Source organism: Carcharhinus amblyrhynchos, chromosome 14 (genome assembly GCF_965287045.1).
Source record: "Carcharhinus amblyrhynchos chromosome 14, sCarAmb.v2.hapA, whole genome shotgun sequence".
NCBI classification, from domain to species: domain Eukaryota; kingdom Metazoa; phylum Chordata; class Chondrichthyes; order Carcharhiniformes; family Carcharhinidae; genus Carcharhinus; species Carcharhinus amblyrhynchos.
The window spans coordinates 56,344,113-56,357,523 of NC_137337.1; the positions used below are offsets into that span (position 1 = coordinate 56,344,113).

At 40.8% G+C, this 13,411-nt stretch overlaps 1 protein-coding gene across 1 annotated transcript; it reads left to right on the top strand.

Moving 5' to 3' along the window:
- Positions 1-525: 525 nt before the first annotated feature.
- crip1 (cysteine-rich protein 1) lies at positions 526-11,544 on the top strand. Its single transcript, XM_080202006.1, has 5 exons — positions 526-642; positions 5,666-5,760; positions 5,862-5,919; positions 8,708-8,754; positions 11,071-11,544. The coding sequence occupies exons 1-4, from the start codon at positions 603-605 to the stop codon at positions 8,746-8,748; spliced, it is 234 nt and encodes a 77-aa protein (XP_080058132.1). The 5' UTR covers positions 526-602; the 3' UTR covers positions 8,749-8,754; positions 11,071-11,544.
- The last annotated feature ends 1,867 nt before the right edge of the window (positions 11,545-13,411 follow it).

Sequence of the window (13,411 nt, forward strand, 5' to 3'; positions counted from 1 at the left end):
ACAGAGAAGATGGAGAAATGCACAACGACAAAGTGTAAAGCAGATCCTCACTCTCTTGGCGACCACTCCAAATTGACAGCATTCTTCGTTCCTATTCACATGAAATGGAAATGCCTGCAGGCAATGGGAAGACAGTGTTTAATCTGATAAAGACCTTCCAATATTCTGACACTATCTGATCTGCTGCCTGTCTGTACTAATCATTTCCTCCCACTATTTTATCAGTGTTTGGGCAGTGCCCGTACTTTGCAACCTGACCGTAGATTCAACTCTTTTTCAGCTTTAAAATGTGGTTAGTACCTTAGAAAATGATCTGATAAAATCTGCTCTTAATTCGAATTGTTTTCAGGATGTGGCGCTTCCTTTTGTGAGGCTGAATGTGAGTTGGGGCTTTTTCAGTTGGAGATGCGCTCATATCTGTAGACAGCCAGGAAACGGTAGGGTTCGTGCGCAATTGGGTTGGCCCATTCTCCCTCCGTGTGCAAAACTCCGCCTGCAGAAATATATAAGCTGTCTAGACTCAGTGAAGGCTAGAGAGAGAGTCCAGATACGAGCAAGGACTGTGAATTGCAGATATTGGACAAGTGAAGCTCGGATCAAACATGCCTAAGTGTCCCAAGTGTAATAAAGAGGTGTATTTTGGTGAGCAATCTCGTATTCAACAGAATGTTACTTTCTAAAACTTCGAAATGGGTCAACATTATTTTCTTAAGTATAACTTTATTACTTACTGAGACAAGTTCGCTGTTTAGGGTGCAGGTGCTGTTCTATCTCTCCCGAGCGCAGAGATCTGAATCATTGCTCTGCTGCAGTTCCAGGAGAGAGTGCTGATTTTAGGATGACTAGCTCCATGGTGTTAATTGATATTTCTGATTTGGTGGGTGGGGTGACTCATCTTTCTAAAGAATCAACTTTCTTTTCAGCCTTAAAATACTGTTGGAACCTTAAAGGATTTGATAAGATCTGCTGTTAATCGGGTTGTTTTCAGGATGTGGCACTTTGTGAGACAGAGCTGCGGCTTTTTTGAGTTGTTTCTGTACAGCCAGAGTAAACTGTAGGGCGTTGTAACGGCGTCCTATAGCCATTCATGTGTATCGAAAGGTAAAATTATATTTGTGGATAGGTTTAAAGGATTTATATTTTTAATCTTTTTATTCCATTCTTAAAGCTGCAAAGCCAATTCTCAGAGTGGATCAGGCAAACCCAAATCCATTCCTTGCTTGCTCTAAAAATCAAATTCGAATTGAGGCCTGATCTTAGCCAAAATGAATCAGTTGGTGCTGATTATATAGAGGGCACTAGGATTACCCTGAACAGACCCAAACCTAACTGTCTCTGTATGGGTGTGCCCAGACCAGTCCGCTGATTTATTTTCAGATACGTTAATCCAACCCAGTCAGGTTGGTATGCTTGGAGAACTTGTATCTCCAACGTCCAATGGCTCTAAAATCCTCAGATGTCTGCTCCCCCACCTCCCCCTGCAACCCCCGCCCCCCCAAATCTGATCCCTTTCTTATAAAAACAAAGAACATTACAGCACAGGAACAGGCCCTTCACCCCTCCAAGCCTGCAACGACCATGCTACCTGACTGAACTAAAACCCCCTACCATATCCCTCTTCCCATCCTATTCATGTATTTGTCAAGATGTCTCTTAAAAGTCACTATCGTATCTGCTTCCACTACCTCCCCGGCAGCGAGTTCCAGGCACCCATTACCCTCTGTGTAAAAAATCTGCCTTGTACATCTCCTTTAAACCTTGCCTCTCGCACCTTAAACCTATGCCCCCTAGTAATTGACTCTTCCACCTTGGGAAAAAGCTTCTGACTATCCACTCTGTCCATGCCTCTCAACCTTGTAGACTTCTATCAGGTCTCCCCTCAACCTTTGTTGTTCCAGTGAGAACAAACCAGGTTTCTCCAACTTCTCACAGCTAATGCCGTCCATACCAGGCAACATCCTGGTAAATCTTTTCTGTACCCTCTCCAAAACCACCTCATCCTTCTGGTAGTGTGACAACCAGAATTGAACACTATATTCCAAGTGCGGCCTAACTAAGGTTCTATAAAGCTGCAACATGACTTACCAATTTTTAAACTCAATGCCCAGACCAATGAAGGCAAGCATGCTGTATGCTTTCTTGACTACTTTCTCCACCTGCATTGCCACTTTCAATGACCTGTGTACCTGTACGCCCAGATCCCTCTGCCTACCAATGCTCTAAAGGATTCTGTCATTTATTCTATATTTCCTGTCTGTATTAGACCTTCCAAATATATCCCCGATTTCAAATGTGTGACCATTTTTGGCTATGCTTTAAGCTGTCTGGGCTCTCAACTCTGCAAATCCATAAACTTTGCCAATGCTTCACCTCGCTTTCCTCCTTTAAGATGCTATTTAAACCTATGTCTTTCACCAAACATTTGACATCCAATCTAATATTTCCTTAAGTCACAGTTTCAGTTTGTATGATTAGCCTTCTATAAAATGCCTTTAAGCATTTTACTATATTGAAGACACTGCGATTACAACTTTTTACTGAGACAGACTCCTGTTATCACCCTACTGGGGCCATTAACACTTAAAGAGGAAATCTGAAAAACCATCAATTATGCCACAAATTTCACATTTTTAAATAAAAACAAATTTTATTGTATATTGAAAGAATTAAACAAAATAAACAATATAAATGTAACACACATAAAAACATGTGAGCTTAAAATTTAGTTCTGATTTTTGCTTCCCCACAAGAGTTTGCATATGAAAGCTTTAAAGTCTGGACCGAATCAAATGTGTATCACCACTGGTAAGAATTCACTGATTTCTTTTCAGTGTTCCAGTTATTCACCAAAGTACAAGATTTCACAAGGTACAAGGCATCTTTCAATTAACTTGACTAAGTGACCCTTCAATTTATTTATAAACCTTATGACTTTGGATTCCCCAGCTCCAGGTCAAGCCAACCTTTGGTAGCAATAATAGGAAGACAGATTATTATTTGAATGGGTGAAAATTGAGAGAGGTGTCCTCATGCATGAGTCACTGAAAATAAAGCACGCAGGTACAGCAGGCAGTAAAGAAGGCAAATGGCATGTTGGCTTTCATGACGAGAGAATTTGAATATAGGAATAGGAATGTTTTACTGCAATTATATAGGGCGTTGGTGAGGCCACACCTGGAGTATTGAATGCCGTTCTGGTGCCCTTATCTGAGGAACGATGTTCTTACAATAGAGAGAGCGCAATGAAAGTTTACCAGGCTGATTCCTGAGATTTCGGGTCTGTGTATAAATTAGTTAGGATTATATTCATTGGAGTTTAGAAAAATGAGGGTGGGGGGGGGCGATATCTCATAGAAACTTAAAATGTTAACAGAGTTAGACAGGGCGGATTCAGAAAGAATGTTCCTGATAGTGGGGGAGTCCAGAACGAACAAAGAACGTCACAGCATGGGAAACAGGCCCTTTGGCCCAACGAGCCCGCACCGCCATTTCACATTGAGTCCCCTCTCCACCCATGACCCTTGTCTATGCTTATGGCACTCCACATTGGAAACCAGATTGAGGGGAGACTAATTTAGGGACAATTTGTTACACCAATCAGCCTAAGAGCACATCTTTGGGGTGTGGGAGGAAACTGGAGCACCCGGAGAAAACCCACACAAGCATGGGGAGAATGCACAAACTCCCACCGACACTGGCCCAAATCCATGTATCTGCACAGCAAACAGTGATAGTCACTGAGCTGTCGTGTTGCCCAGCATCTGGTCCAGTTTAAGCGTACACTAACAACGTGAAGCACTAGGCTACTCTCAACATCCAAGAGCAGCCCTTGCATGACCCACCGCGTGTATGCCCCTTGTTGGACAACAAGGTGGACCGTACTAGGGGTCATACTTAGAGAGTAACAGGTAAACATTTTAGGACTGAGGTGAAGAGAAATTTTCTTCACCTAGAGAGTGGTAAACCTGTGGAATTCACTACCATCAAAAGTAGTCGAGGCCAAAATGTTTGAATGCAAGAAAAAAAAATAACGTATGGCTAAAGGGATCTGGAGAGGAAGTAGGATCGTGATATTGAATTTGATTATCAGCCATGATCAAAATCAATGGCAGAGCAGGCATCTAGTTTCTATGTTTCTAAGATTTGTGCACAGTGGCTTAAAACATCAGGAAATGATCTCAGTTTCCAATAACCCACTGCTATGATACCAAGCTGCAACCAGGCTGATTATGGAACCGCAGCTGCAACCAGCTGCCTTTCATTAAGAGGATTACTGTCGTTTTTTTTAGCTTCCAGCTAAACAAATTCTGCACCCATTTCCCCTTACCAATCCTGTCTTATACTGAATGCCAGCTTCAATCACAGGCTGTGTCATGGACAGAAGATGTAACAGTTATTCAAATCATGGTTTTATTATAAGTCTGTTGTAATCTTTCCAATTTTCAATAATATGTCTAGCAATTAACCCACAGTTGGCTTGAAACAGAGGAAGGAGGCCATTCAGCCCTTTAAACCTGTTCTTCAATTCAATGAGATCATGGCTGATCTATGACCTAACTTCATATATACAACTTTGTCCCATGTGCATGTATACCTTTTGGATAACAAAAATTTATCTACCTCAAATTTAAAATAAATAAACAATTAGTCTGGCATCAACTATCATTTGCCACCCTTTGTGTGTACAAGTGTTCCCTAATTTTGCTTTTGAGAAATCTGGTTCTAAATTTTAGACAACTTTTAGACTGCTAGACTCCCTGACGAGTGGAAATAAGCTTGATCGAGAGAAACAATTTATTTCCTTTAATAGCTTAAACTTTGATCAAATTACTCCTTGTTCTTCTAAATTTCAGGAATGCAACCCTACTTTGTGTAATCTTGCCTCATAATTTAACCTTTGCCAACCAGTATTTAATCAATGCTGCAGTCTCTCCAAGGCTGCCACTGTCCACAGTACTCCAAGTGTGAATGAAGCAGGGCTTTGCACAGTTGAGGTATAACCCACTTAAATTCTCATTCTCTAACCCATCCACCCACCCATCCATTCACCCACCCACCTATCCACCTCACCTCACAATGGACTCATCATTTCTGCTGCTCAGAAGATCTGGATCATTATTATCTGTACCTTTTTCATGACATTTTAATGATCTATATACTTGGACCTTCAACTCTCTTTGGGTCGCCACTGTTCAATTTTTTTATCATTTAGAAAGTACTCTGTTCTATCCTTTTTAAGTCCAAGGTAGATGGCCTCACATTTGCCTACTGTAAAATACATTTGCCATTGTTTTGCCCATCTATTTAATCTATCCCAATTTCTTGTTTTTTTTTGCCTTGTTAACTTGTATTGCTTTGTTTAATCTATGAATCTATCTCTAGGTCCCCCAGTTTCTCTATTCTATTTAGACTGCATGTAGTCTCCTTTATTCTTCCATTCTTCCAAACAAAAAGTGTACTGCGTCACATTTGCCCAGATGGAAATTCATGTGTTATTTATATGCCCATTCTCAAGGACAATGGCCTTTTCAAAGCAAACAGAATCACTCAAATGCTCCCCAACATGTAGCATTTTAAACTTGGTTCAAAATTCTTATTGCAAGGAGCTATTGTCTATCTTGTTGTAAAATAGTTCTTTTGTCACAATGGATTACTTTCTTCCCAGCTGAAAAAGTGACATCCCTGGGAAAGGACTGGCATAAGTTCTGCTTGAAGTGTGAAAAATGCAACAAAACCTTGGCACCTGGCAGTTTCTCTGAAGTAAGCCATCTCTTAATTTGTCTCCTTGTTCCAAAAATGTACTAATTTGTTTCCTTCCCTTTTTTAAAAGAGATGTTGATTTTTGTGTCATCTTGTTGCAGCATGAAGGAAAGCCTTACTGTACCAGACCTTGCTATGGTGCTCTCTTTGGGCCAAAAGGTGAGACACCTATTTCACACATTTGACTGCCTGATCCTTAAAGTTAGATAGGAATAAGTTACTATAATTACTTGGGCTAGAATACAAAAGGATGGTAGTCATGTTTCAGCCATGGACAGACATCATTTGGAGTACTGGTGCTGAGTTCTAGTCTTGGAAGGAGTGCAGTGCAGTTTTAATAGAATGATACTAGATGTTGGAGAGCCTTTCCTCAAGGCTATGTTGCTCAAACTTAAGCTATACAAAGGTTCAAGAAACACAGAGTACTGATTTTTAAGATGTGACTTTATTTAACCAAATAATTGAATGGGAGAATGATATGGAGAAGTCCAGCTGTCCAGATCGGAGATATTGGCTGCCTGATATCACACTGCTAATCAAAGCCCTTGCAAGGACAATTATACAGTTATAAAATTATTTCTCCCACCTTCCTGTTTGACATAATCCTATAAACATTAATACAAATCAGTCAGTAATCATCCTGTCCAGCCAATAACAATACACACCATGACCTAATGGGATCTCATTTGCCATTAATTGAGGACATTACCCTCCTCTTATTGTCTCGTAATATGAGATGCTTGACATGAAACAGAGGATAGTTCCCACTGAATTAAACCCATGTGACTCTCATCTGATCCTGAGAAATTCCTTATGTCTACTCACCACCTGCATTATCAACTCGAGTTGTATGACTCTATTCATCAAACTTGCATTGGTAGCCATCTTGTTCCCTGCCACTGCTGATAATATAACTGTTCTCAGTGGAACTATTGTTCCTTAATACCCCTCCTACCAAGGCTTGCTGTATTCTGTCATTCAGTGAAGTTTTACAAAAATCCTAAAACTGACTTCATTCATTTCATAAATTCAAGATACATGTTTTAAAATGAAAAATACTCATTAATCATACAGATCTGTTTTCTATAGCAACAGCCCTGACTTGCGTTCCCATAATCCAAGATCATTCACTTTTAAGTCAGTTTTGTGTTAATATTCCTAAACTTATGATGTGTTTTGTTAGCCTATTCTAGCCCCCTACATAACTAGGCTACGTAGGTTAAACTTTCAGGACAGACCGATGCACATGTTCTACTGTGTATGGAACATTAAGGCGTAACCTAATTGAGGGGTTTGGAATGGTTAAAGGATTTGATAGGGTGGATTGTGGAAATACTATTTCCACTGATCAGAGTGTACTGACTCATAGCAATAAAATTAGAACTCAGCTGTTAATGCAATGAAATCAGAAAACATTTTTCCACAAAGCGTAGTGGAAATTTGGAACTGTATCCTTCAGAAGATGCTGTACAATTTGAATTTCCAAGACTGAGATTGAGGACCAAAAAAAATTATGTTTTCCCAATAATCCAAAGGGTCATGCCAGCCAATCAATGTCTAGAATGGAGGAGGTGCTGAATGATAATCCAGTGTTGGGAAGGCAATAGTGTAATGGGGTTGGCACTGGACTAGCGACCTAGAAATCCTAGAAAATGGCCAGCTGACTCAGGTTTAAATCCCACCATAGCAGATGGCAAAATTTGAATTCAAAGGTCAAATGATGACAATGAAACCATTGCCAATTGTCGTAAAAATCCATCTGGTTCATTATTGTCCTTCAGGGAAGGAAATCTTCCATTCTTTCCTGGTCTGGCCACCTGTGATTCCAGATCCACAACAATGTGGATGACTCTTAAGAGCTCTCTGAAATGGCTTAGCAAGCCACTCAGTTCAAGGGCAATTAGGAAAATCTCAGCAGATCTGATAGCATCTGTGGAGAGAGAACAGAGACAACATTGAATCTGGGTGATCCTTCATCATATATTCTCTTTCCACGGATACTGTCAGACCGTCTGAGATTTTCCATCATTTTCTGATTTTGTTTCAGATTCCAACATTCACAGTATTTTGTCTTTATCAAGGTCAATGAGGATTAACATTTAGCAATAAATGCAGGCCCAGCCAGGGACACCCACATCCCATGAAGGAATAAGAAAACAGGATAACCTTGATTGGCTTCAAGTACAAAAATTAAATAATTCCCCAACCCTCACATCATCTCTCTTCACAACATAAATTTCACCCATTTCTAAAAATTGATTCCAACAAAGTCCAAAAACAGACAACACTTAAAGATAGGGTTGGAAACCCTACCATGGAAGAGAATGCAGAAAGAAGACTCATTTCTTTAACACATCTTCTAGTTATCCCAAACCATTTTATAGCCAGTGAAGTACATTTCAAGTGTAGTCATTGTTATAATGTAGGAAACACAATAGCCAATTTACACACAGCAAGATACCAAATAGCATTATAACCAGGTAATTTTTTTAGTGATGTTGGTTGGGGGATAAATATTGGCTGGGACACCAAGGGGACGTTCCCCCAACTCTTCCTTGAGCTAGTGTTATGAGACCATACACTTTGACAGGGAAGATGGGACTTCAGTTTACCATTGCATCCAAAAGACACAGGCAGAAGTTCCCATTATAACACAGGGGCTAAGGGCAGAAAAAATTCATCCTGATCTCAGCAGTGTGACTTAAGGTGATTTTGAACTCATGGTCTTGATCTGCAGTTGATCCAACAAAAACCGTTGGTAGGATTAGCATGCGACTGAGAACAAATGTTTTACTAGTAAGTGCGAAGATGCTCTGTTTTAAGATGCCACCAGCGACCATATTTGAGTTGTTCACTGAGGTAAATTGAGCAAATCTGGTCAATTCTGGTCTTACTCACTGATTCTTTGCTTACACTTGTTGCTGACAGCATCTTTCATCTTTTACAGGATTTGGACATGGTGGTACTGAAAGCCATACATATAAATAAGCACAGGTACAGTATGTGAAGCAATGGTGTTTCTCCATATTACATTTTGAATTTTCTGAGTCCCAGTATTTAATGGGCCTTCTCAGTTTAAGTGCATTGCAAAACATCTTTAGAATGGCAAACCCAATTTGCATCAGAATAAACTAGAAGGAAACTATGTACTACACTGTAAGGTAATGCTAAACTGTTACAACTGCCTATTACAAGTCTAATACTGTAAAGAACTTGAAGAAAAATCTCAAGCTCTCAGAGAGTGCAAGGATGGCACTTGGGTGACTGACTTCCATTACATGCAGAGACTGGGATTCCCCTTCTTAGAACAAAAGGTTGAAGGGACCTTTGAGGGATTTAAAGTCCTGAATGGTTTTGATAGAGTCGGAAGAGGGCAACTGTTTTCAATGGCAGGACAGTTGGTAAGCAGAGGACACAGATTTAAGATAAGTTGCAAAAGAACTCAAGGGGAGATGAGGAAAATTTTTATATGCAGAGATTGTTGTGACCTGGAATGGACAGGATGGTGGAGACTTATTTAAAAGATAATGGACTAAATGCTTGAAGAGAAATGAAAAATTACAAGTCTAGGGGAACGAGGAGAGGGAAGCTGCAAAAGGTTTTCAAAGAGCTGATAGTCAGGAGGGACTACCTCCTCCTGGAAGATTCCTGTGTCACAATATCACTAAATGTGCTGATATCTACATATTAGCTTCTAATCACAACTGATCTTCTGACTAAGGGGAGGCAAGATCTATATAGCGCAGACGGGCCCAGAGCTAGGGGAAGCTCAGTGAAAGGTATGTATTCCATACCCCTTTTAAGTTTAAAGTTTATTTGTTAGTGTCACAAGTAGGCTTACATTATCACTGCAATGAAGTTACTGTGAAAATCCCCTAGTCTCCATACTCAGGTGCCTGTTCAGGTACATGAGGGAGAATTTAGTATGGCCAATGCACCAGGATGTCTTTCAGACTGTTGGAGGAAACCGGAGCACCCAGAGGAAACCCAGGCAGTCACAAGGAGAATGTGCAGACTCTGCACAGACAATAAGTTATGCCAGGAATGGAACTTGGGTCCCTGGTTCTGGGGCAGCAGTGCTAACCATTGTCCCATTGTGTCAATTCTAAAACACCAGCAGGTAAATTTAACAGCCCAGCTAGGTTTAAAGGTTGTGACAAGCCAGGAAGGTAAGTGTAAAAGATAAGTGCGGGGTCAGGAATCAGGCTAGTGATGGGGAGGGTTAGGTTAGGTTTGGGATAGGGAGAAGGTCAGTTCAGGCGTAGATTGGGGTGGGGGGGGGGTTGGTGGGAGTTGTGCATTGGCCAGAAGTTCTGGGTAACTACCATTGTAAGAGTCAGAACCATCCAAAGTTTACAATTTAAATCACATTTTCAGATGGTTCCCGTTGCAGGGCAATTGTCTATTGCAATTGAAACTTGCCAAACAATTGCCATGCAATCCTTACCTGGGAACTTTAGATGGGGGGAGGGATTCTCGTGTGGTACCCCCAGGTACATTGCCTTGGAACGTGCTTGTTACAGCCCATTGAGGTGATCAAGAGACTCCATGTCTGCATGTAAGTCCAAAGATACTTACTGTCACTGACACAATATCCTGGAACCTCAGAACAGCACTGTGGAAGTACCTTCACCATGTGGATTGCAGAGCTGGAGAAGGCTCATTCTTCTTTTCTCGAGGGCAGCTCTGGTGGGCAATTACTATCAATCTTGCCCACAGCATACACATTGCAAGAATGAGCAAACTGAGATTAGATTTTTACATAAATTATGATTTCAACATATTTGGATGAAGGAATGTAAACTATTCTCTATCTTTAAATCAGCATTTATATGAATTGTATCTTTAAATTGGGCTGATGTCAGGAAGTACTTCCACACGCATAGTGGAAATTTGGAACAAAGTCCGTCACAAAAAGCTTGTTATGACTGCAGGTAATTGAAAATTTCAGTACTGATCTGACAGTTTTGTCTAAGGGAAAAGTATTAAGGTGTGCTTAGCAGAGCCATGATCTAATTGAATAGTGGAACAAGTTTGAAGGGATTAATGGTCTCCTTCTGTTCCTACATTTTTGTATAATACAATATTAATGTACATTGGTTGATGACATACAAAGAGACATTAGTGGGAGGGACCAGTCTGCATTCCTGACACCACATTACAAAGGCGCATGTCCTAACTCAGCAAGTGTCACAGCTCTAATGTCAGACACCATATGGAAAAGTGGTCATTATTTCCAATGTTCCATCAATAAATTGCAGAGATCAGCGGATGATCTATTGAATGTAACCAGAGTCTTCTCCTTTCTAGATTTTGAGTTTGCAATGACTGACATCCAGACGAGAGGTCACAAGATTGGAAGATGGAAGCAGAAAAAAGGCTGTTTGTGAATTACCAGCCTGGTATAACTGGCTCCTGCTATAAGGCATTGCGTGTGTAGACTGGTGTATAATCCAGCCTTCTCACATCCCACTTCAAAGTTTTAGAATGTTTGTTTGTACAGAGTGAACAACCTGTCACAACATTTATAAATGATTCCTTTAAAATTAGCAAGTGTCTGATAAATACTCTTGAGGATTGAATTTCCATGTGGGGAAGATGGGAGGGGGATAATGTCCCAGAAGGCTAGTGTTATCAGTTACGTCAGTGGCTCTCCTTGATCTTCAGGAACTATTTCTGCACATCACAGTTGGCTATCATTGTGGCTTCACTTGTTTCAAAGTCAGTCTGTAATAAATTTGTAAGTTCTTTTCATCTAAAAATTAAAGAATGTTATATCTTGGAGCTATGCAGAGATGACACCGTTTTTCTATGTGTAATAGGCTTCATTCACAGTACTTTAGATCCAACATGGCTTCATTTAGGACATATGAACGTGAGAACTAGGAGCAGGAGTAGGCCATCTGGCCCCTCGAGGCTGCTCTACCATTCAATAAGATCATGGTTGATCTTTTTGTGGACTCAGCTCCACTTACCTGCCCGCTCACCATAACCCTTGATTCCTTTACTGTTCAAAAATTTATCTATCCTTGCCTTAAAAACATTCAATGAGGTAGCCTCAACTGCTTCACTGGGCAGGGAATTCCACAGATTCACAACCCTTTGTGTGAAGAAGTTCCTCCTCAACTCAGTTCTAAATCTGATTCCCCTTATTTTGAGGCTATGCCTCCCAGATCTAGTTTCACCCACCAGTGGAAACAACTTCCCTGCTTTTATCTTATCTATTCACTTCATGATCTTATATGTTTCTATAAGATCTCCCCTCATTCTTCTGAATTCCAATGAGTATAACCCCAGTTTACTCAGTCTCTCCTCTTAAGCCAACCCTCTCAACTCTGGAATCAACCTAGTGAATTTCCTCTGCACCCCCTCCAGTGCCAGTATATCCTTTCTCAAGTAAGGAGACCAAAACTGTACACAGTACTCCAAGTGTGGCCTCACCAGCACCTTATACAGCTGCAACATAACTTCACTGTTTTTAAACTCCATCCCTCTAGCAATGAAGGATAAAATTCCATTTGCCTTATTAATTACCTGCTGCACCTGCAAACCAACTCCTTGAGATTCCTGCACAAGGACACCCAGGTCCCACTGCACAGCAGGATGCTGCAATGTTTTACCATTTAAATAATAGTCCATTTTGCTGTTATTCCTACCAAAATGGATGACCTCACATTTACCAAGATTGTACTCCATCTGCCAGACCCTCGCCTACTCACTTAGATTATCTATATCCTTTGCAGACTATCAGCGTCCTCTGCACACTTTGCTCTTCCGCCCATCTTAGTGTCAGTTGTGAATTTTGACACATTACACTTGGTCCCCAACTCCCAATCGTCAATGTAAATTTAAACAATTGTGGTCCCAATATTGATCCCTGAGGCACAACACTAGTCACTGATCGCCCCCCAGAAAAACACCCATTTACCCCCACTCTTTGCTTTCTGTTAGTTTACCAATCCTCTATCCGTGTTAATACATTACCCATAACACTGTGCATCTTTATCTTAGGTAGCAGTCTTTGGTGTAAATGCCTTCTGGAAATCCAGATACACCACATCCACAGATTCCTCATTGTCCACTGCACATTGTAATGTTCTCAAAAGGATTCCACCAAACATAACCTGCCCATCATGAACCAGTGCTGTGTCTTACCAATGGGACAATTTATATACAGATGTCTCACTATTTCTTCCTTGATAGATTCAAGCTTTTTCCCTACTGAAGAAGTTAAGCTAACCAGCCTATAGTTACCTGCCTTTTGACTATCTCCTTTTTTAAATAGTGGGGTCACATTTGCTGTTTTCCAATCTGTGGGAACCACCCCAGAGTCCAGCGAATTTTGGTAAATTACCACTAGTGCATTTGCTATTTCTCCCGCCATCGCTTTTAGTATCCTGGGATGCATCCCATCAGGACCAGGAGACTTGTCTACCTTTAGCCCCCATTAACTTGCCCAACGCTACCTCTTTTGTGATAATAGAACATAGAACATAGAACATTACAGCGCAGAACAGGCCCTTCGGCCCACGATGTTGCGCCGACCAGTTACAAAAACAATGACCCACTAGCCTATACCAATCCCTTTTCGTCCATAAACCTATCCAGAGATCTCTTAAACGCCCCCAAACTAGACGCATTTACAACTGCA

Excerpts from the sequence above, each read along its gene's own strand:
- crip1 (XM_080202006.1), top strand. The coding sequence starts at position 603 with ATGCCTAAGTGTCCCAAGTGTAATAAAGAGGTGTATTTTG. Across the intron at positions 643-5,665 it reads TAATAAAGAGGTGTATTTTG|CTGAAAAAGTGACATCCCTG; the intron begins GTGAGCAATCTC and ends CTTTCTTCCCAG. Across the intron at positions 5,761-5,861 it reads CACCTGGCAGTTTCTCTGAA|CATGAAGGAAAGCCTTACTG; the intron begins GTAAGCCATCTC and ends ATCTTGTTGCAG.